Source organism: Narcine bancroftii, chromosome 3 (assembly GCF_036971445.1).
Source record: "Narcine bancroftii isolate sNarBan1 chromosome 3, sNarBan1.hap1, whole genome shotgun sequence".
NCBI classification, from domain to species: domain Eukaryota; kingdom Metazoa; phylum Chordata; class Chondrichthyes; order Torpediniformes; family Narcinidae; genus Narcine; species Narcine bancroftii.
The window spans coordinates 349,173,523-349,197,710 of record NC_091471.1 but is presented as its reverse complement, the minus strand read 5'-3'; the positions used below and the strand labels follow the sequence as shown (position 1 = coordinate 349,197,710).

The following is a 24,188-nucleotide window of genomic DNA, read 5'->3' as shown; positions in this document are numbered from 1 at the left end:
CACAGGGCTTTACAGCCCTACTTGCTTATATTAGGCACAGCTTCTCCAAGCCACTCCCATCCATGGGTTTGCCCAAATGTTGTTTTAAAGAACCCCCAACATACCCATCCCTACCACTTTGTGTGGCAGCTTGCTCCATATGCCCATCACGTCCCTTCTAAATTCCATTCTCCTCACCTCTCCTCACTCTGGGAAACAGACTGTCACCATTCATTTTATCAATGTTCCATATGATTTTATAGACCTCATGAATTCCCCCCTCAATCTCCTATGCTGTAAAGAAAACCAGCCGCGTTTTTACAGTCTTGCATGATGACTCAATTTGCCTGATCCTGGAAACAACTTTGTAAACCTCTTCTGTACCCTTCCTATAGCTAGATGGCCAAAATTGAACACAATATTCAATTCCATAACTGATGAAGGTATTTGTCTCAAACACTCTCTTCATTATTGTACCCCCTGAGCTATCAACTTGCACCCCTTAGTCCTCGATCCAAAGCACTCTTTAGAACAATCCTGTAATAAAGCAAGTTCTGCCCTGATTCAATTTACCCAAATGCACATTAGAATTGAATTCCATCAGCCATTCCTCAGCCCAGTTTCCCATCTGATCTAGATCCCACTGCAAACCCAAGTAGCCTTATTCACTGACCACCATAGCACATATTTTCGTGTCATCAGCAAATGTACTTACTTTTCCACAAACTTACTTGTCCAAACCATTCACACACATGGAAAAAAAAGCAAAGATTTTCGTATCGAACCAAAACACTCCACTGGTTACAGTCCTCCAGTCAGAATCTTCAGTTCTGATGAAAATCTGGGATCCCTCATCAGAACTGAAACTGTGAGCTCGAGGCTGGGAAACCTCTTTTACATGTTCTAATTACCCAGCAGTAATTTGCTCTTAAAACAAATTGTAATAGTTCAATGCACACTCCAGATGCAAATCATCACCAGGAATAGGAAAGGAAATGAATGATTTCTGACAATAAATTTGAACTTGAAACTTGAAATAATTAATTAAGTGGCAACTGAGTCAATCATTCTGCAGATGAAAGATTTATTGGTTCAGATCAACTGAAACTGATTGAAAACAAGTATAAAATGGATTTACACTTATTTATTCTGATATTCCTGCAGCAAAACAAATGTCACATCGCTCAAAGTACTTCCACTGAATGCTTTGAAGATTCAACAGCTGTAATATCATTCTACTCAGGCTCTGGAAAGGACAAGGTTACCATTTCTTGAACACAATTTTCGTACATATTCATATATCTATATTTATTTTGAAAAGGTAGCCTTTTAAAAAAAAACTCCTTGGGTTGGTTCAAGCATACAGAGTCTCTTCATCCAATTCCATATTCTTTTTTTTAATAATTCTTTTATTTTTCACACTATGAACCATATTAACCAAAATACACACAAACATTTCCCTCTTGAATATACACAGTGTCATTTTCTCCCCGTTTCCCCCTCCCTTCCCTCCCTTCTTCCCACCCCCCTCTCTATCCACTAAACATTCAACATATACAATACAATAAACCCATTAAACAATGTCATCACACAATGAAAATAAACAAGAAAATTGTGTTATCTACTTTTACACACTGGGTCAGTTCATTTAATCTTCTTCTCATTCTGTCATTTTAGGGGTTGGAGGTCCACGGTAGGCCCTCTCTGTTGTGTTCCATGTACAGTTCCCAAATTTGTTCGAATACTATGACGTTATTTCTTAAATTATATGTTTTGCAATAGAATACATTTATTCATTTCTATGTACCATTGCTGTACTCTCAGGCTCTCTTCTGATTTCCAGGTTAACATTATATTTTTTTTGCTACAGCTAAGGCTATCATAATAAATCTTTTTTGTGCTTCATCCAAATTGAGGCCTAGTTCTTTACTTCTTATATTACTTAGAAGAAAGATCTCTGGACTTTTTGATATGTTGCTTTTTGTGATTTTAAAATAAAATAAAATAAAAGGGATAGAAATAAAAGAGAAGAAATATAAAATCAGTTTATTTGCAGATGACATCATAGTTAACAGAACCAGAAATATCAATAAAAGAATTACATAAGAAATTGAAGGAATATGGAGAAGTATCGGGGTACAAGATCGACGCAAATAAAAGTGAAGCGATGCCAATGAATAATGTGGATTTCACGAAGTTTAAGAATGAATCACCATTTAAATGGCAAACACAAGCAATCCGATACCTAGGTATTCGACTAGATAAGAATCTAGCCCATCTATACAAGTTAAATTATCAGCCATTAATGAAGAAATTACAAGATGACTTAGAACATTGGAAAGATTTACCACTAACACTGATAGGAAGGGTAAATTGCATTAAAATGAATATCTTCCCAAGGATACAATACCTATTTCAATCGTTACCAATTCCTTTAACAGAGAAATTCTTCAATGAACTAAAGAAAATAATAAGGAAATTCTTATGGAAAGGGGGGGAACCGAGGATAGCGCTAGATAAATTAACAAACAAGGGGGCTTACAGCTACCAAACTTTAAGAATTATTATAGAGCAGCACAATTAAGATATCTATCAGATTTTTATCAAACAAGGGAAAAACCAGATTAGAGCTAGATAAAATAGGGGAGAAGGTACCAGAACATATACTATATAAGTGGGATGAAAAGCTGGTGCAACATAAAAGTTCACCAGTACTGCACCATCTGCTCAACATTTGGAAGAAGATTCACATAGAAAGGAAATGAAGACACCGAGATTAGAACATTGAGGTGGAAGGTTCCAGATTTTTCTCATGAGCTTGACTGGAATTTCACAAATTATTCAAATTGTCTTTGGTGCTAAAGATGTTCGAGTACCCTGAGCACTAAAATTTTATGGAACAAATTTAAATTACCTGAGGGGTATTGGGAGCACAGACTCTTGGATTATTTCAGTACCTCAACAAGCAGGAACTGCAAAGAAGTGTAGGTTAAATAAAACGAATTTGAGTGGATGCTCAACAGTCAGCTTTGACGTGGTGAAATGAAGTGCTCATTGCTGTGCCATTTGACGTTAAGTCAATACAATCTGAACAAATGACTCAAATTACTTGCTCATTCCATCTGAAAAAAAACTAATGTCACAGAATGAATCAGATAAAAGTCTACAACATTGGGACATATTATAAAGGCATGGTCAAGCTGCAAAAAAATGTCAAAACAATTTAATAGCAAGGGTCATTTACACACAGTAGCTAGCTATTAAAAAGCAGGATTTTTTTTTCCTTTACTTACCTCATTTCTCATATAAACACAGACTGGAATCGCTTCCAACAGCTGCTGTTCAGTAACCCTAATAAAACAGGGAAAAAAAATGTCAACATTTGATCTTGTACAGGGCAAAAATATTTATCACCTTGGTGCACAGAGAGCTCACGATCAAAACTTGAAGCAAGGGCAATAAAAACATCATGAACCTTCAGGTCTTTTAACTGTTTTTGTTCCGCAAAAGTCAATGCCACACAGATTTTAATTTGATCCACTAAGAAATACCTTGGGTAACCCAGTTACAACTGCTAACGTGTAACTATAAACAGCTGTCAACATCTCCACACTAAAGACACACTCCAGATGCTTATCCATCTACCACAAGCTTAAAGGTGTTGACAGTACAGAGCGTATATGGAGGCAGTAGCACTCCACAATGTCACTCTCAGTGCCAACATGAAAGTGAATCAAACCTCACCTGGCTCCGAACAAAGTGCACTGTTTGATCATTTTAGCACCATCTGTGACCAAAAAATCTGGTTCCAAATTGTTGACAACACTGATTTTAAATAAATCCAACAAGTTTTTAAAGACTGGGCTAATCAGTGATTTTCAATCATTTTCATCTACATCTCTGTCAATTCTTAAAAAAAAAGGGGGGGCTGCAAATGCTGATTAAGACAGCATATCAACCTTCTTATCAAAAATTTCTTAATTTATTCATGTTACATGATAACTCTGCTCATTTTTCCAACACAGATAGGCAAAATTTATATTTGTGGCTTTGAATCACGTGGAAATAAGCTAACTTCCTAAACATACAGATGATGCATTTACTCAAAGCAAAGAAGATCACAATAAGAAAATAATAAAAATTTAAGATCACAAGAACATAATGAGGCAAGAGGTGAAATGTAAACAATATGCAACGTTTCCTCTTTCTGATGGCATCAGAGCAGAACTGGTAACACATGTTAAATAACCAAACATAGTATATTCCACACAAGGAGTGACTAGTCAGAGTTCTGGAGCATGGAAACAGGCTCTTCAGCCAAACGTCCATGATGACCAAGTAATCCCCCATGGCATTTTGCCCATATCCCTTTAAACCTTTCCTAGCTCTGTAAATGTAAAAAATGTCTTTTATCCATTACAAATGTCCCTTCGTCTACCACCTCTTCCAGTGAGGGTGCAGCACTAAAGTTCAAATTTGTTACCATTCAATTGTCTTCTTCTTTGGCTTGGCTTCGCGGACGAAGATTTATGGAGGGGGTAAAATGTCCACATCAGCTGCAGGCTCGTTGGTGGCTGACAAGTCCGATGCGGGACAGGCAGACACGGTTGCAGCGGTTGCAGGGGAAAATTGGTTGGTTGGGGTTGGGTGTTGGGTTTTTCCTCCTTTGCCTTTTGTCAGTGAGGTGGGCTCTGCGGTCTTCGTCAAAGGAGGTTGCTGCCCGCCAAACTGTGAGGCGCCAAGATGCACGGTTTGAGGAGCATTCTCTGGTCCTCGCGGCAAAAACATGCAAATGTACATCCAGATATAACATGCATACATACAAATAATACATATACAGTATGTATATACACATATAAAAATAAATATTGGTAAATAGATAGTAGTGTCTCGGAAGGTTTGTATGAGCTGTTCCTCAATTGTTCAGCACTGCCCATGGGAAGACTAATGGTTCTGGCTCTGATACTCCTGTATCAATGGGAGTAGCTGGAAGATACTGTGTGTGGGATGATTGGGGTCCTCAGTGATTTTGTGAACCCTGTTTAAACAATGATCCTGGTAGATCATGTCGATGAGAGGAGATGAATATTCTTATTGTCTTGTGGATTGACCTCCTTTCTAATGCTCCACAGCAACTGTGATGCAGCCGGCCAGGTTGCTCTTGATAGAGCTCCTGTAGTAAGTTGACAGGATGGTGTCCGGTAGCCTTGCCCGCCTCAGTCTTCTCAGGAAATGCAGTCACTATCATGCCTTCATGACAAGTGAAATGTTTATGTGTCCGGTAGAAGTCACCTCTTAAGAGGACTCTAAGAAACTTGGTGCTCTCTACTCTCTCCACTTCCGAGCTATTAATGTGTCGTGGACGGTGATCATTCCTGGTACTCCTGAAGTCCACGATCATCCCCTTCATCCTGTCCACATTAAGAATTAGGTTGTAACTCTTGCACCATTTCATGACATTTTCCATCTCTTTTCTGTTACTGAGGCCAACTATTGTCTTGTCATCTGCAAGCTTGATGATTCTGTTGGAAGTGATCTGGTGATGCAGTCGTGAATCTGAAGCACGAACAGGAGTGGGCTGAGCGCACAGCCCTGAGGTGCACCAGAGCTAAGCATGATGGTGCTCGACATTCTGCTACTGACCCAAACAGATGGTGGTCTTTCCATTAGCAAGTCCGGAATCCAGTTACAGAAAGGGCTGTTGAGTTCCAGTGAGGACAGCTTCTCCACCAGCTTTTGGAAAATGTTCGCATGAAATGGTCAGCTGAAGTTAATGAATAGCAGCCTGGCGCATGAGGCGTTGTTTTCCAGATGGGTCTGGACAGAATGGAGGGACAAGGTTATAACATCATCAGACCAAATGCTCATCTATCAACCTTACCTTATGGGCCCCAGTGTTTACAGACATCTTGAGAAAGATATATTTCCCATCTCTTAATGTTGTAGGAAACACCTGTGATTGTGGAACATGTTAGAATGAATACTTCCAAACTCTTTCAAGAGTTGGAAACAACAGAATGGAATTCGAATGACCTACTCCTGCTCCTATCTTCTATGTTTCTATGTTTCTATGTTAAAGCAGACAATGTGCGAAGGAGTCATGTGATGTAGTGGCCGGCAGGGGAATACCAGCCCTCTCCAGAAAAGAAGAAATAAAGTGAAGAAAATACAAAGTTCAAGAAATACAAAAGATAACAAATAAAAGATAAAGTTGTAGAGAAAAGAAAGAAAATGGCACTCAAGAAGGAAAAAGTAAAAACAACGGGAAAAAAAGAAGAAAAGACGCCGGAAGAGAAAGGAGAAGGCCTTACCTACATGAAGAAACAGGGGGCCATTGTGGAGAAGAGGGCCCATTCTCCAAGGTTGGCGATGACCCCGCAGAGTCGCAACTCCCCCCCCCCCACCCTGACCACTGGACTGCAAAAATGGCTCTTTGAGGCAAACAAAAGTGCACTTACTAAAGAGAAGGAGAACACTGACGGGAGGGGGGCTCAGCTGAGGCGCAGGCAAACACAACGCGACCAGCTGAGGGATGCCCGACACCAAGGGTCTCAGCTGGAAGAAGAGGAAAGCAACAGGAAAGGGAGTAAAAGGAAAGAAGAGCAGCAGTAGGAGGCCCAACAGATGAGTAGCCCAGAAGAAGAGGACCAACAGCAAGAAGCCAAGCAAGAAAAAGCCCAGCAAAGTGAGTCAAGCAACTCATCAGGAAAGTCAGAAGAGACACAGATACAAGGAAGAGAAGAAGACAGACACAAAAGAAGAGGAAGAAGAAGACCAAGATCTGTACAGAGAAATAGAAGGTAAAACAGATGGACAGAATATAGATTAAAAAATTTTTCAAGAACAAATGAGATCATTAAAAGAATGGTTGACATTAGAATTTAGTGAAATGAAAAGAAAAATGAAAAATACAGAAGAAAAAGTGAATAGATTAGAGCTGGTCATGACAGAAATAGGGAAAAGATTAGAAAATGTGGAAGAACGAGAAACGGCTGTAGAAATTGAAGTAAATAACTTAAGAAGAAAATTGGAAGAAAGTGACAAAAAAGTTACAGAGTCACAAGACTTGTTAGCTCAGAAGATGGATATAATGGAAAATTATAGTAGGCGAAACAACATAAAAATAGTGGGCCTGAAGGAGGGTGAAGAAGGCACAGACATGAAGGAATTTATAAAAGAATGGATCCCAAAGGTCCTGGGAATGCCAGAAATACAGGAAGGAATGGAAATAGAAAGGGCACACAGAACACTAGCTCTGAAACCACAGACACATCAAAAACCAAGATCCGTTTTCATAACATTTTTGAGATATATGACAAAAGAAAATATACTGGAGCGGGCAAGGAATAAAATTAGAGAAGACAAAAAACTATTGGAATACAAAGGTCAAAAAATATTTTTTTACCCAGACAAGTTTTGAACTCTTAAAGAAGAGGAAGGAGTTTAATACAGCAAAATCGATCCTATGGAAAAAGGGTTATAAATTTATGTTAAGATATCCAGCTGTGCTTAAAATATTTATCCCCAGGGAGCAAAACAGACTGTTCTCGGATCCGGAGGAAGCACGAGAATTTGCAGAACGCCTGCAGGTCAGAAGGAGAGATGAAGAGATGTAATAAGAATGAAGAATGGCGATAAAATACATATAAAGATGTGAAAATAATGTATATGTAAAGAACTAAAGAAAGGAAAGAGAAGGGAAGAAAGGAAGTAAGGGGGAAAAAAAAGAGGATGAGCTTTGTTCTATGTGGAAAAAAAAACTTTTCTGGTGGGGTTGGGTGGGAGAGAATAACCGTCACTGCGAAATCAGTTGATGCTTGCGAGCGGATTTGCAATCCAAATGGAAAGGGGAGTTGTGGTTGCCCGGCAAAGGATAAAGGACCATTCAGAGAGGGGTGACGACATTTGGGGCTAAGGGAATATTGGATATGGGAGTTGTTGAAGTATTTTATGTTTTAAATGTGTTGTCATACATTGAGTTTAAAAAGGGAAAACTGAGAGATGAAAAGGGGGATGGTGGTGGTGAGGAAGCGAAAATGAGGTGTAAACAGGGTATGAGATGGCCATGTTGAATTATAGGACTATATAAAACCAAATTAAACAAAAGAGGCTATTAAATTTCCTGAAAAAAAAGAAAAAAATAGACATAGAATTTGTGCAGGAAACGCATTAACTGAAGTGGAACATAAATTAAAGAGAGTCTGGGTAGGGCACATTGCGGCAGCATCATATAATTCAAAAGCCAGAGGAGTAGCTATATTAATTAATAAAAATGTACCAATCAAAATAGAGGAGGAAATAATAGATCCAGCAGGGAGGTATGTAATGATAAGGTGTCAGATATATTCAGAATTTGGGAATTTGATCAATACATATGCACCCAATGAAGAGGATCAAAAATTTATGCAAGATATTTTTTTGAAGATTGTAGATACACAAGGGAATAAATTGATAGGAGGGGATTTTAACCTTAATTTGGATCCAATGTTGGATAAAACTGGACAAAAGAATAGCAAAAAGAATAAAGTGGCCAAAGTTATGGTTAAATCAATGCAGAAAATGAAACTTATGGATATATGGAGGAGGCAGCACCCAAGGGAGAAGGAATACTCATATTATTCAAGTAGGCATAAAACATACTCAAGGATTGATATGTTTTTGTTGTCGGCCCATATTCAAGGGAGAGTTAGGAAAACTGAATATAAAGCTAGATTGCTATCTGATCATTCACCCCTGTTATTAGCAATAGAACTAGAGGACATCCCACCAAGAACATATAGATGGAGATTAAACGTTAGTGGTAAAACGTTAACGGTAAAACGTTAGCATGCTGCTTAAAAGGCAGGAATTTAGAGTTTATTGAATGCCAAATTAAAACATACTTTGAAATAAATACAGAATGAGTGAAAAACAAATTTATATTATGGGATGCAATGAAAGCCTTCATTAGAGGGCAGATAATAAGTTATGTAACTAAGATGAAAAAGGACTACAATCGGGAAATAGAACAGTTGGAAAGGGAGATAGTAAGTACAGAAAAAGAACTAGCAATAAGGGATGATATAACAAAAAGAAGAGAATTGGTGGAGAAAAAAATAAAATACGAAACTACAATCGTACAAGGTGGAGAAGAACATAATGAAAATAAAGAAAAAGTATTATAAACTAGGAGAAAAAACACACAAATTATTAGCCTGGCAACTTAAAATAGAACAAGCTAAAAGAACTGTATTGGCATCAAGGAAAAAGGACAAACAAATTACATATAATCCAATGGAGATTAATGAGAACTTTAAGGAATTTTATGAACAATTATACCAAACTGAGAACGAGGGGAAAGATGATAAGATAGAAGAGTTTTTAGGTAAAATTGAACTGCCGAAATTGCAAGAAGAGGAACAAAACAAACTGATAAACCCATTTGAAATAGAGAAAGTACAGGATATATTAAAAAAGCTGCCAAAGAATAAAACACCTGGAGAGGATGGATTCCCAATAGAATTCTATAAAACATTTAAAGAGTTATTAATTCCTCTTTTCCTGGAAGTAATGAACCAGATAGAAGAAACACAAAACTTGCCAGATTCATGTAAGACAGCAATAATTACAGTAATACTAAAGATGGGGAAGGATCCACTAACACCAGCATCATATAGACCAATATCTCTACTTAATTTAGATTACAAGATAATAGCAAAATTAATAGCAAACAGATTGACCGACTGTGTACCAAAAATAGTAAAACAAGATCAAACTGGATTTATTAAGAAAAGATGAACAGCAGATAATGTCTGTAAATTTATTAATCTAATTCATGCAGTTCAAGGAAATAAGAAGCCAACAGTGCTTTAGACGCAGAAAAAGCCTTTGAAAGGGTAGAATGGAATTATTTATTCAACTTGGCAGGGATGTCCATTATCTCCCTCACTGTTCGCTTTAGCTATAGAACCATTGGCAGAACTGATAAGTATAGAAAATAAAATAAAAGGAATAAAAATAAAGGAGAAAGAGTATAAAATCAGTTTTTTTGCAGATGACATCATAGTATACTTAACAAAACCAGAAATATCAATAAAAGAACTACATAAGAAATTGAAGGAATATGGAGACATATCTGGGTACAAGATCAACACAAATAAAAGTGAAGCGATACCAATGAGTAATACAGATTATACAGAATTTTAAAAAGAATCACCATTTAAATATCAAACACAAGCAATCCGATACCTAGGTATTAGATTAGATAATAATTTAAGACACTTGTACAAATTAAATTATCAGCCACTAATAAAGAAATTACAGGAAGACTTAGAACATTGGAAAGAATTACCGCCAACGTTGATAGGGAGGGTAAATTGCATTAAAATGAACGTCTTCCCAAGGATACAATACTTATTTCAATCATTACCAATTCCCTTAACAGAGAAATTCTTTAACGAACTAAAGAGAATAATAAGGAAATTTTTATGGAAAGGGGGGAAACTGAGGATGGCGTTAGATAAATTAACAGAGAGGTACAACCAAGGTGGTTTGCAGTTACCAAAATTTAAAAATTATTATAGAGCAGCACAATAAGGTATTTATCAGATTTTTATCAGACAAGGGAAAAACCAGATTGAACTAAGATAGAGCTAGATAAAATAGGGGAGAAGATATACCGGAACATATACTTTATAAGTGGGATTAAAAGCTGGTACAATATAAAAGCTCACCAGTATTGCATCATTTATTCAATATATGGAAGAAGATCCACTTAGAAAGGAAAAAAACAAATTACCATATACCAAAATTATTATTGACACAAAATCAGCTAATCCCTTTTACAATAGATAACCTTTCCTTTAGAGAATGGGAGAGAAAAGGGATTAAAAGAATAGAAAATTGTTTTTTGGGAAATAATTTATTAACATTTGAACAAATGAAGTACAAATATGGAATAACTTATGGTACAATGTTTGCATACCATCAACTGAAATGATAAATTGGGAAACAGACTGAGATTACCAGAAGGAAGCAGCTTTGTATATGTGATTACAGACACAATGATAATTAAAAGATTTATAACGAACATGTACATCAAGCTGCAAGAGAAGGAAAATTATGAAATAAGCTATAAACCCAAACAAAAGTGGGAAAAATATATAAACATAAAGATAAAAAATGAAACATGGGAAAAGTTGTGTTCTGTTACTATGAAGAATATAATAAACACAAGGTTACGCAAGATATAGTATAATTGGTTACACAGGTTATATATCACGCCCCAAAAGTTTTTACAAAATGGGATCCAACATTATCAGATAGATGTTTTCATTGTAAGAAGGAAACGGGAACAACAGTACATGCAATTGGGGAATGTGAGAAAGTGAGAAAGTTTTGGGAAGATCTAAATCAGATATTAAATAAAATCACAAAAAACAACATACCAAAAAATCCAGAGATCTTTCTTCGAAGTAATACAAGAAGTAAAGAATTAGGCCTCAAACCGGATGAAGTGAAAAAAAGATTTATTATGATAGCCTTAGCTGTAGCAAAAAAATGTATAATGTCAACTTGGAAATCAGAAGAGAGCCTCAGAGTACAGCAATGGTACATGGAAATGAATAAATGTATTCCATTGGAAAAAATAAAGTCACATTATTTGAACAAATTTGGGAACCATACATGGAATATAGAGAGGGCTTGCCTCGGACCTCCACCCCCTAAAATAATTAGAAGACAAAATGACTTGATCCAGAGTGTAAAAGTAGATGACACATTTTTCTTGTTTATTTTCATTGTGTGATGACATTGTTTCATGGTTTTATTGTATTGTATATGTTGAATGTTTAATGAGTTTGGAGGGGGGTGGGAGGAAAGGTAGGGGGAAAGAAGGGGAGAAAATGCCACTGTGTATATTTAAGAGGGAAGTGTTTGTATGTATTTTGGTTGATATGGTTCACAGTGTAAAAATTAAAAAATATTTTAAAAAAGCAGACAATGTGCTCCTGAGGAACTCTACCATGGGAAGAAATGGCCGGTCAACATTTTGGCTCAGGGTCCTTTATCGACACAAAGTAATAAGGGGATGATATTTTATTTATGAGGAAAGATGGAAGTTGTTATTTTGGTCTTGATACGGGGTCTTAACCCAAAATATTGACTGACCATTTCTACCCATGGATGCTGCCTGACCCACTGAGTTCCACCAGCATCTCCTTGTTTGCATCTGCATTTCTCTAAGGAAATTAACTACAGGTATGCCCTTTTTTTTTTATAAAAAAAGGAAATTTTAACCCTTGTCTTAAGTAATTTTTAAGTGTATTAATTAGAATTTTATAGTTGATATGTTTTCACCAGTTCCCAACACATTTTACTGAACAAATAAACTTGAGGACCACTTTATACTGATGTCATTGCAGACCATTGGAATTGCTTTGCATGTAAAAAGCAAGAATATATTCTGCCTAAAGAACGAATATGCTGAAAAAATATTTATGTAACATTTAAATTTTATCGTGTTTATAATTTAAGAATTCAGATTTTCTCATCCTGGAAAATGTAGCTGACATAACAAAGGGGTTTCCCTCCCTGTGCATCGTAATGGAGACGAGATCAAAAACAGAAGATTTATGAAGTTTCACCCCGAGAATCTTTGGTGTCTCATTCTCACTGGTGAGAATGTAAAAGCTGCTTACATAATAGACCAAGAAGTAAACATTTGTCCTCGTCATTAAGAATAGTGCAACCTACTTCAGAAATAAATTTTTTTAAAAATTAAGTACATAGCAAATCTACTCCAGTGAGTGCATCAAATGTTTTCTTTTCCAAAGATAGGGGAACAGCAGTGACCTTCCTCCTTTATCAGGCCATTCATCTTAGCCTTTAACCGCCAAGAATGTTTCATGAATATTTGCTTTTACAATAACCTGACCCCAGTTCTTTTTGAAGAGTAGGGGTCAGTACTCAACACGATAAAGGGCCCCCGACCCAGAATGTTAAGTGACCATTTCCACCTGTGGATTCTTGGTGACCCAAGTTCTTCCAGCAGCTCATTGTTTGCTCAATGCTTGACTTGTCAGCATGCAGAACTCATCCCCAGACCATTGTAAAGCAGCATGGCATGAGGTACAATTAATGGAGTGCTATTTTTGTATTTAAAAAGCTGCAACATTATGTTAAATTTAAGTTGTCCACACTTCAAAGAGTGCCTACCATACAAGTTCAATTAGATAAGTACTACCACACCTCCAAGTGAACAGCCCTATAGGTCTATGAACACATTGTTTCCAAAGAGCTTCATCACATCAATAAGACGAAACATTGAGCATATGGTGAAAATGACAGCTAAACCTTTGAGCAAACCACAAAAAGTGGTATCACACAGTGCTACAGGAATCTTAATAACCAACACACACATGCAAGATCAAAAACCTGAAACATGACACATTCTGCAAGGCCACATTATAATGTGTCAATAATAAATTATATAAATAGTACCATTTCTTAGAGTTAATTTGAAAAACATTAATTTCACCTGTATAAATATTGGAATCCTCACAAGTTTCTACATAACAGGAAAATTGTGGGCAAAGGATAGAATTTTACAAATGCTGAACTAGTTTTTGAATCTATTTATGTAATAAAAATTTTATTTATATTGTGCACTTCAATAATTTTGAAACAACATACTTTTCCCATTTACAAATCTACATTTTCATTGATTACTCCAGATTATTACTTTACCAAGTAGTTTTTATGGAATGAAAATTCATCAGTTAGAGTCATTAGTGAAGTCACCTCAAATGGACTGACACTTTCACATCAGATACTATTTATCATCATGTAATAAAACAGAAATGTTATATTACATGAAATTGCCTTTAGTCTGCCATAAGGCAAATAAAGATTTGCCATTAAGATTGCCCAGCACTCCTTACAGTCAGAGAAAGAGAAGCAAAAGAGAATCCCTCCCGAGAGACCAAGAGTCCATGGATTTGCCTCCACTGCTCCCGCAGCCACACAGGACTCCAATACAGTTCAACCCGTCGGTAGCCTGATCCCAGATCCAAACCTCCAACACAATGAGGAAGCCTTCAGCACTTGAGGCCCTTTGGGAGCCTTCCTTTCCCTCAGCATCCTCTCAAGTCCCTGTTCCTCTATCTGGTTCTCATGACCCAGTCTCCAAATGCAAACAAAAATCAGTGACTGGGCAAGGATTACAATCTTGGATTCTCATTCCAGCTTGACCCACTCATCTAGATTTTTATTTGCACAGGATAGGCCTGTCTTTTCCCACAATCCAGTCCTTTAGTTACAGGCACAGCCCAGAACATCACAGGCAAAACTCTCCCCACCATTGAGAAAATCTACATAAAACACTGCAGTCAGAGAATAGTCATAATCATCAATGATCCACACCACCCAGGACATGCTCTGTTCTGGCGGCTGCCATCAGGAAAGAGGTCTAGGTGCCACAAGACTAGTAACTCCAGGTTCAGGAATAGCTGCTCCCCCTCCACCATCAGACTCCTTTAACAACAGATTCACAGATCTCATTTAAAGACCCTTACTCTGCACATTACTTATTCCTGAATATTTTTTTCTGTATTGCACAATTTGTTTGCATTTCTCTTTTGTACACGTATCTTCTTGAGTACATTTACCGAGAAGTAGAAATTCTGCCTGGCCCACAGAAAAATGAATCTCAGAGTTGTATGTGATGTCATGTATATACTCTGCCAATAAATCTGAACTTTGACTGTTCATGCACGTCTAAAATTGCTTACAGTGGAACTTGAGACCTCCCAAAAGAGATTGATTTTCAGTGTACACCATGGATGGAAAAAATTTCCAAGTGGCAGAAATAGTCACTGGCCAGCCAAATGTTCGAAATGTCTCTGCAGACGGCAAGAAAATTCATGGTATCATCTTCTCTCAGCAACGAGACTGATCAATTCATCAATTCCAACAGGAGAGCTGAAGTTCCATTACTGTTCTTATTAATAAACTCTTCATTAGCCAGTGACAAGCAGTCTTTTATTGTAATGTTCATTTCCAGCAAGTTGTTCTTCTATTATCAGAAACCAGAGATGGCCATTCAGCACCTTCCATCTGTTCTTCCAGTCACCGAGATCAGATTTTCAGAATCAGAATTTTTTGTCATGAGCACGTTACTAAATTCCTTGTTTTGCAGTAGCATTAGAAGTGCAAGTATTGTTACAAATTATATTTTAAAAATGAATAAATTAGTGCAGAAAGAAGTGAAAGTGAGTTGGTGTTTGTGTGTCATTATCCAATCAGAAATCTGTCCAAAGCCACGACTGTTTTGATTTTTACATGCTTGCTGAACCTGTGCGTTAATTTCCATTAATTCATGTATGAAAATACCCAAGTTCCTCTGAATAACACCCATCGATCTCATACATACCTTGATGAAGGGCTCAAGTCTGAATCAGCAGTTATGTATTTGCTTTATAAAAGACGCTGTTTGACCTGCTAAGTTTCTCCAGCATTGTGTTTTTTAACTTCAACCACAGTGTCTACAGGTTTTCATGTTTTACCCATCAATCTTTGGTATTTAGGAAGAGAGGCACCTGTTACAGGACACCCATTTGCTGATTATCTTTTTAAGCCAGAGTTTTAAGTGGGTGGTCATTAAGTTTGTTATCAACTGTAGACAGTGTTGAGAAGCCGGTGACGATAATGCCCTTGAATGTCACAGGAGATTGTTTGAAACTGAGGGTAAATGTTACTTGCCAGATTTTCCCATACATGAACACTCCCCATGTTTTACTGTATGCAAATATTGGCTCATTCATTGGCTCAGAAGTTTCAAATGGAACTGAACATTGTGCAATTCATAACCATGTTCAGTTCTGGCCTTAAAATGTAAGATCATTGAAGAGCAGATATCTGGACTTCGGTCAAGGTGCTCAGAAATGCCTGAAACAGAGGTGAAAGATGTAATATTGTAACTCTGTTACAATGCCAGCGATTTGGGTTCATTCTCCCCAGGTTTGCATAGGTTTCCTCCGGACGCTCAAGTTACCTACCACCATTTAAAACGTACAGGTGTTAAGTTAATTGGGGTATTTTGGCATCAGGCACTTGGGAGCCAGAAGCCTGTTACGTGCTACATGTCTAAATTTTAAAAAATACTTATTTCCTTCATGGTACATGCAACTCCAGCCAGCAGAGAATTTTCCCCTAAATTCTCTTGAATTGTCACCATTTATTTTCCATTATTAGCAAACAACATTCCCCTCTCTGCTGATTCATGCTCTAAGCAATTTGTCACTTTATTTAGTAGCTCTGGGGTTTCTTGAAATAATTTGGAGCTTTAGCGGTGGTACAGAGGAGGTTCACCAGGTTGATTCCAGAGATGAGGTGGTTAGCCTATGAAGAGAGATTCATTTGTCTGGGACTGTACTCCCTGGAATTTAGAAGAATGAGAGAGGATCTTATAAAATCATATATTATGAAATGCATTGATAAGTCAGAGGTAGAAAAGTTATTTCCATTGGTGGGGGAGACTAGAACTAGGGGACATCGCCCCAAGATTCAGGGTGGTAGATTTAGGACAGAGATGAGGAGGAACTGCTTTTCCCAGAGGGAGGTGAATCTATGGAATTTGCTGCCCATTGAAGCAATGGAGTTGACCTCAGTGAATACAGTGACCTCCATATGTTTGGGACAAAGATGTTTTATTTCCTTTATTTGTCCCTGTGGTCCACAGATTTAAATTTATAAATCAAACAATTCACTTGTGATTCAAGATTTTATTAAAGGTTATTTGCATACATTTAAATCTATTTCTGAATAAAAATATGAATGTTGATAATCAAAGCAAAAAATAATAACCTATTGTAACACACATTTCTTACTATTTTTTGTAATATTTTAGTTATAATTTTAAATATATTGAACAATCGTACCAAATACAAAACATCAAGAGAAACCGTCCCTCCACCCTCCTCTCGTCCTTTTTTGTCTCTGATGTTCCAGCCCAAACAAAACATGTTAAGAGAGAACCAAGAACTGAAGCACTTGACATCTTTTATGTACAGGAACATTCTCAGTATAGAACAGAAGATCTCACTCACTCAATCTTGGAAAGGTTTGGTTTTTAAAAGAACATATGATTGGGCTACAAAATGCTCAGCAAGTCAAGCAGCATCTGTAGAAGGAAAAACCATCAACTTTAAATATGCCATCTCTTGCCCAAATCCAGCTGTTCTTTTGATGTTCAGACTATACATCATGTGGTTGGGCTCTCATCTTCATTCAAGAGAATTCAATAATTAATTTTGCCTAGACTAAGATGAACTTGTTCTTTACTATAATCTATTAAAGGACAGATGAGATGATGCTCTTGGGTGAAAGAGCAACCATTTCATCTGCTCTCACTCTTTACAAATTGAGTATAATTAAAAGCAGACACTGCTTATCCTTCAGAAGAGTATTGAATATCTGAAGGAAATGAAGTAAACATCAATTTTATGGAAAAAACTACAGTAAAGAATCATAAAATGGCAGCAGATATTAATTATGTGCATAATACATTGATAAAAGGATTTAATATTGAAAAAGCACAACTGGTATTTCTCTTTCATGATAGATAGAGATTTTTTTTAAATCAGTGTATCAAAATAGCAACTTGAGCCTCAGTTCTGCAATGCTATGATTAATAAACTGAACCTTTTTCAATAAAAAGGTGCCAAAATAAAAACTAGTAAATTTAAAGGGAAATTCTTCACATCAATGGGGATTAACAGTGAATATTGTATCACACTAACACTATTAAAAATGGTGAAATGCTGTTGTATGATACAAAAAGAGACTGGAAACACAGAGATTGGAGATGTTGGAATCTGAAGCAACAAACACCTGCTGGAGGAACTCAATGGGTCATTGTGTGGGAGACAACAGTCAACTCTACAGGCTAACCAAAGGGGTGTACATTAAAGTTTATAGAAGGAACACAATACAACAAAAAAAATTCAAGCAATAAAATGGTTTCTCCTCTATATCCCAGGGGAAACAAGTTACTGGGATGCATTCCTACCATAACATCTGTCCTTGTTCCGATAATGTTCCACGCAAGTCTTTCAAATTTTGACAAACATACAACCACCTTTGGAACTCAATTGCTACTGCTTACCACATTGACCACAATTTATGGCTGCTCAAAAATGGTATAATTTTCTCAAATTCTACCTTGCCATCAGCGCATTTGTTGACCTCATCCATTTCTGCCTACTGCCTCCTCAACACTACATTCCCTCATTTTCAAATTCACATTTCCTTTAGCTTGCATCTCACTTTTACCTTTAACCACAGATTTGATAACTATTCATTCTTTATTCTTTTTGGTTTGAGACATTTTTGTCCTCTATGTCTAGTTCATTGAAATCTACTTCAATGGCTATTTTCTGATACCTATACTAGATATATCAATATTTGCTCCAAAAATATGACTCCCTTTCACTGAAACTTTTACTCCGTGTTCCCTTGACAAACTGGCCCCTGCATTGCCGTGGTTGAGGTGAGGAGAGCTCTATCCAAGGTAAACCCACAAAAGGAACCAAATAACATACCTGGTCAGGTACTGAAGGACTGTGCAGACCAATCGATGGAGGAATTCACAGACATCTTCAACCCTTCCCTGCAGCAGTCCATCATTTCAGCAGGGCTCAAGATAGCCACCATCCTCCCGGTACCAAGAGAGCGACAATAATAGGCCTCAATGTCTACTGTGCTGTGGCACTGACCACCATCATTATGAAATGCTTTGAGCATCTGGTGATGGAAGGCATTAAAGCATTCTTCCCAGCGTCACTGGATCTATTTCAATTTGCCTATAGAAGAAACGGTTCCACAGACGATACTATAGCCTTGTCACTCTGTCCTGGCCCATTTGGAGAACGATGCCTCATACACCAGGCTGCTGCTCATTGACTAGCTCAGCGTTTAATACAATCATTCCCAAAAGGCTGGTGGAGAACCGGTCCTCCCTGGAACTTAACACTCCTCTCTGTAACTGGATCCTGGACTTCCTAATGGATCCAGGTCAGTCTCAGAATATCGAGCATCTTCACGCTGAGCACTGGGATACCTCAGGGCTGTGTGCTCAGCCTATTCCTGTTCACACTACTAACCCACAACTGCATTGTCAGATCCATCTCCAACAGTGACATCAAGTTTTCAGCAGATGCAAGAGTAGTTGATCTCATCAGCAATAATGAATCACACTATTGAGAAGAAGTGGAAAATCTCATAAAATGGTGCAAGAGTAACAAACTGAGTCTCAACATGTACAAGACAAAGGAGATGATTGTGGACTTCAGGAGGACCAGGAACAATCACCCTCCACTACAAATCAACAACTCTGTAGTAGAGTGGAGAGCACCAAAGTGAAGGGAGGGACGTTTAAGGGAGATATCAGGGGTATACACACACACAGAGTTGTGGGTGCCTGGAATGGCTTGCCAAGGATGGTGGTGCAGACTGAATCATTATGATCATTTAAGAGACACTTAAGCACATGGATGGAAGAAAAATATAGTGTACGAGGTAGGGAGGGTTTTTTTTAAAGGAAAATATGGGCCAGCACAACGTCGAGGACTGAAGGGCCTGAAATGTGCTGTCGTGTTCAATGTTCCTTGGAGTTCACTTAACCAGTGTCCTATCGCGGACACTTAAAATCTCCTCACTTGTCAGGAAGGTACAAATGCAACTGCACTTCCTGAGAAGGCTGAAGCGGGAAAGTTTACCGGCCACCATTATGTCAACCTTCTATTCTATAGGAGCTCTATCGAGAGCATCCTGGCCAACTGCATCACAGCGTGAAGATCCAACTGCGCTGGGTAGGTCATGTCTCCAGAATGGAGGACCATCGCCTTCCCAAGATCATGTTATAGGGCGAGCTCTCCACTGGCCACCGTGACAGAGGTGCACCAAAGAAGAGGTACATGGACTGCCTAAAGAAATCTCTTGGTGCCTGCCACATTGACCACTGCCAGTGGGCTGATCTCGCCTCGAACCGTGCATCTTGGCGCCTCACAGTTCGGCGGGCAGCAACCTCCTTTGAAGAAGACCGCAGAGCCCACCTCACTGACAAAAGACAAAGGAGGAAAAAGCCAACACCCAACCCCAACCAACCAATTTTCCCTTGCAACGTGTCTGCCTGTCCCGCATCGGACTTGTCAGCCACAAACGAGCCTGCAGCTGACGTGGACATTACCCCTTCATAAATCTTCGTCCGTGAAGCCAAGCCAAAGAAAGAAGTTTTAAATTTGAGTAGCCACACATAGTGCCAATTTCAGAATGAGAGATAGCTCTATTATGCTGCAAATAGACAGAGAAGTTGCTGACATTTTAAACTGAATGCAAATCAAGACCGTGTCAATATCACATCAACACCATGATATGCATTGGTATGGTACATACTGTTCACATAAATTTAGAATTTTCACAGTTCCTTCTGCATTCTATGACACACAGGGTTCAAACTCTGAAGTACAATATTCGTACATCAGATCAGAGTTCAGTTAACTTGCAATCTATGCAAATTGGTGGAAATCTGACACATCCTTAATACTGTATACAGTTCATTACACTGATTCAAAATAAAGGAATTTTATAAGGATATCCAAACCCAGAAAGAATTAAACAGCTGGCAATGCCATATTGCTGCATTCTTTAAACCCTATTCATAAAACAATAAGAAAACAGGCACAAACTAATATTTTTGACATGCATTATCCTTTACTGAATGGAAAAATAGGCGCAATACACCTAGATACAATGTTAATAAGAAACCTGGATTCATGAGATCTATCAGAATCTGATGTCCTGAATAAAGAGAAAAATGTAAAAACACACAGAAATGCTGGAGGAACTCAGCTGGTCTCTCAGCATCTAGGAGGTAAAGGTATATTACTGACGTTTCAGGCCTGAGCCCTTCTTGAAGAAATGTCAGCAATGTACCTCCTATGGACGCTACACGACCAGCTGGGATCCTCCAGCATTTCTGAGTTTTTCCAGCAATCCCAGCATCTGCAAACTTTTGTGTTTCAAACATATAAATGTGCCTCTATCCATTGAAATCAAATGAAGTAAGGTTACCTTAAGTCACAAATGGAGCATACTCCCCTAAAACGCAAACTCTCAAACTCAGCAACAATCATCATTAACCTCCATCAAATACAAATTTCAGTTTTCACTTGAAACCAAAAGTAGGTTCCATAAAACAGAGCTTCAGCTCTGCACAATCCTGCATTTCTCTTGATCATTTGAGATCACGAAACTTGTCAAGATCAGAAGGTAGCATAAGGAAATGAAACACTTTATACTTATTCTGAATGTAGAAAAAGACTTTGGCAAAGAATGCAGTACAAAAATAAAATCTATTTTAGCTCCACTAGTATTCTTCAATTTCTATTCAGAGAAATATTTTTCAGGATCCAGACAATATTCCACTTAACTGCACCAATTACGTTAGTGGTACACCCAAGTCCAACGACCTTAAGACATAGGAGCAGAAATGGGCCGATCTCTAACACACCATCATGATTTCATGTAATTTTGTCTAAGGAACAAAACGTTGCAATTCTCCATCTAAAATTTAAGCTTTTGTTTCTCCAAAAGGAAAAATGCAAACAGATGTAATTTGGACCTATTATAACCACACTTTAACACAGTGGTCCTCAACCTTTTTTGCCCTAGGCCCCACTTTAATTTTTCAAAAAAACATTCCCACCATTAGAGGGAAAAAAGTTGTATTCAAAAGAAATTTACTGCAAGTGTATTTCAATACAATTAAGGTCGGGAATACACTGGAACACACATTTCATATTCAACTACTACTTGAAACACACATTCAACAATTGTCTCATTTGCCCCTAACACTGGCTGCAGATTTTATTTTGATTCTAGGGACTAATTTTGTTAGTTTCCACCTTAACTCTCCAAGTTTTGTAATTTCCAGTCGGCTTCTCCTAGCTTGTAGCAAATCAATAACAGCATGAAGTCACATTCCACTAAGTAAGTGGATGGAAAATGTATCAATAGTTCCCTTGCTAAAGTAGTCGAGATTGGGTATTTCTTTTCGATCTTGTTCGACTGCCATATCATGTTTCTTTCACTTTGAACAGAGTTTTCACAGATTCATCATTTTGCAACTCAGATAACTCCTCTTGGACTTCAGATAAGTCCACCAGCAATGGTTGAGTTAACCAATAGGAAAAATCATTTGCCTTTAAATCACAAAATCTATCAGTGAAGTCGGTAACCAACATTTTCAAATGGTCAACAATGATGTTTGTAGCAGCATTAGTTATCTCACACTTAATCAACCACTAGAATTGACTGAAATTTCTTGCAGAAATATTCCTTTGGCATAATTCTTGAAGTGTCATGAATCCAAATATCTTTGTATTTGCATCAACAAGCGTCATATTTTCTACTTGGAGTTTCGTGTTCAATGTACTTAGTTTCTCAAAAAATGTCCGTCAAGTAATTCACATAAGCTTTGCCATCTGTTGTTAGCAAGAGCTTCATTTCAGGTTTGTCCTTCAAACAGTTCCATAAACCTTTTGAAGCAGTTTCCCTTTAACAACCATCTTACTTCAGTGTGAAGCAATAATCTCATGTTCTGCATTTTAATCGACACAAAATTGCTTAAACAGTCGTTCACATTTGGCATTAGATTTGATGGCATTGATACACTTGATCACAGAATGCTCATGTAGAATAGGGAAAACTTTCTTGGCAACCAAGTTTTTTTGGTGGATAACAGTGCAAAACCAACATGTTTGGATTTTCATCCTTCATTAATTTTAAACATCCTGATTTTTATTTTAAACCCATCATAGCAGGTGCACCATCATTTTGGTATTTCATCTTCAATCAAAATAATTTTTTGAGCTTGCTGTAGATATCAACTGCAGTAGTGGTTGTTTCTAATGATAACAACAGTTAAGAGAAACATCGGAAGAGCACAAATGCATGTTACGAAAATAAAATGAACAAAGTGATTTTACTTGGAAGTTACCACAATTGTGTTGTATTGACAGTGTTGCCAAGTTACATCTTTCACGCCAACATAACGAGTTTATTTTTTCAAACCAACTTTTAAAATTATTTCCCAAAATATTCCTACACCCCACCAAAATATTCCAGTGGGGCATACGCTCCACCTTGAGAATCTAGGTTTGTTTCTGCTAACAACAGTTAAAATAGCATCCTCCAAAAATTTACAAGAACCATTATATGGCAAGTTTCATTAAACTGAAAAACTGCTCAGTGAAAGACTAGGTGTAGACACATGCACACAACACTAATGTCTACTTCAGGTATTGCTGAATCCAGAAAAGCATTAGTGTTTGAACCTGATATGCAACGATTATTCTACCTGCTAAAGCAGATAAAGGATAAGGTACAGATTTAGTTCTGCAGTAAACTTTTATCGCCCTTAACCTCGCTATGCCCCCTTGAAGTTAATGATAAGGATGCGGTTCAGTACCAAAAGGTTTTGAAGGCTTCCATCTCCATAATTTCACATCAACCCCTTTGACCTCAAATATTTCCTCCAATTCTTACCTTTAAGTGTTTGATCTAACTAATTTTCTCCAGTTGTAATTATTCTGCATCCCAATTTTTTTGAAGTCATATTGATTCAATACCTTCAGTGTGGCAGATTACTCAACTTTCTACTCACGTAGCTTCTCTATCATGTTAGGGAGATCTTTCAAGACTTTTTTCCCCCTCTCATATTCAAAATTGTGCTGCCTTGGCTAATCAATGAATTAGCTTTCCACAGCACCATGACAGATTTCAATATTTCACAGAATTTCTCCTTGCAATTTATTGATTTGTAACAGGAAAATAAGAAAAAAAATGTAGTCAAATTTAACATTTCAACAATTCTTGACTTACACAATCCCTCTTTGGATTAAGTCATAACTTTCCAGAGAACCACAGGATGGACACATTTCAACAACACCAGTAGAGTTAGTGCCGTGGTTAGCGCAATGCTATTACGGTGCCAGGGACCAGAGTTCAAGTTCAGGACTGCCCATAAGGAGTCTGCACTATGGGTTTTTTCCAGGTTCTCCAGTTTCCTCCCACCCTCCAAAAGGTACAGAGATTGGAGGTTAATTGGGCAACTTGGGTGGCACAGACTCGAAGGCCGAAAGGGCCTGTTATCCTGCTGTATGTTTTAATTT

The 24,188-nt window shown here is 37.6% G+C and overlaps 1 protein-coding gene across 2 annotated transcripts in view; it reads right to left on the bottom strand.

Annotated features, from left to right (window-relative positions):
* Positions 1-24,188, bottom strand: part of aspscr1 (ASPSCR1 tether for SLC2A4, UBX domain containing) — a 223,055-nt gene that overhangs the window by 163,979 nt on the left and 34,888 nt on the right. For both annotated transcript variants that reach the window (XM_069929671.1, XM_069929670.1), the window contains exon 5: positions 3,273-3,330. In XM_069929671.1, the coding sequence (XP_069785772.1) occupies positions 3,273-3,330 (58 nt within the window). The remainder of the gene's footprint in view (positions 1-3,272; positions 3,331-24,188) is intronic.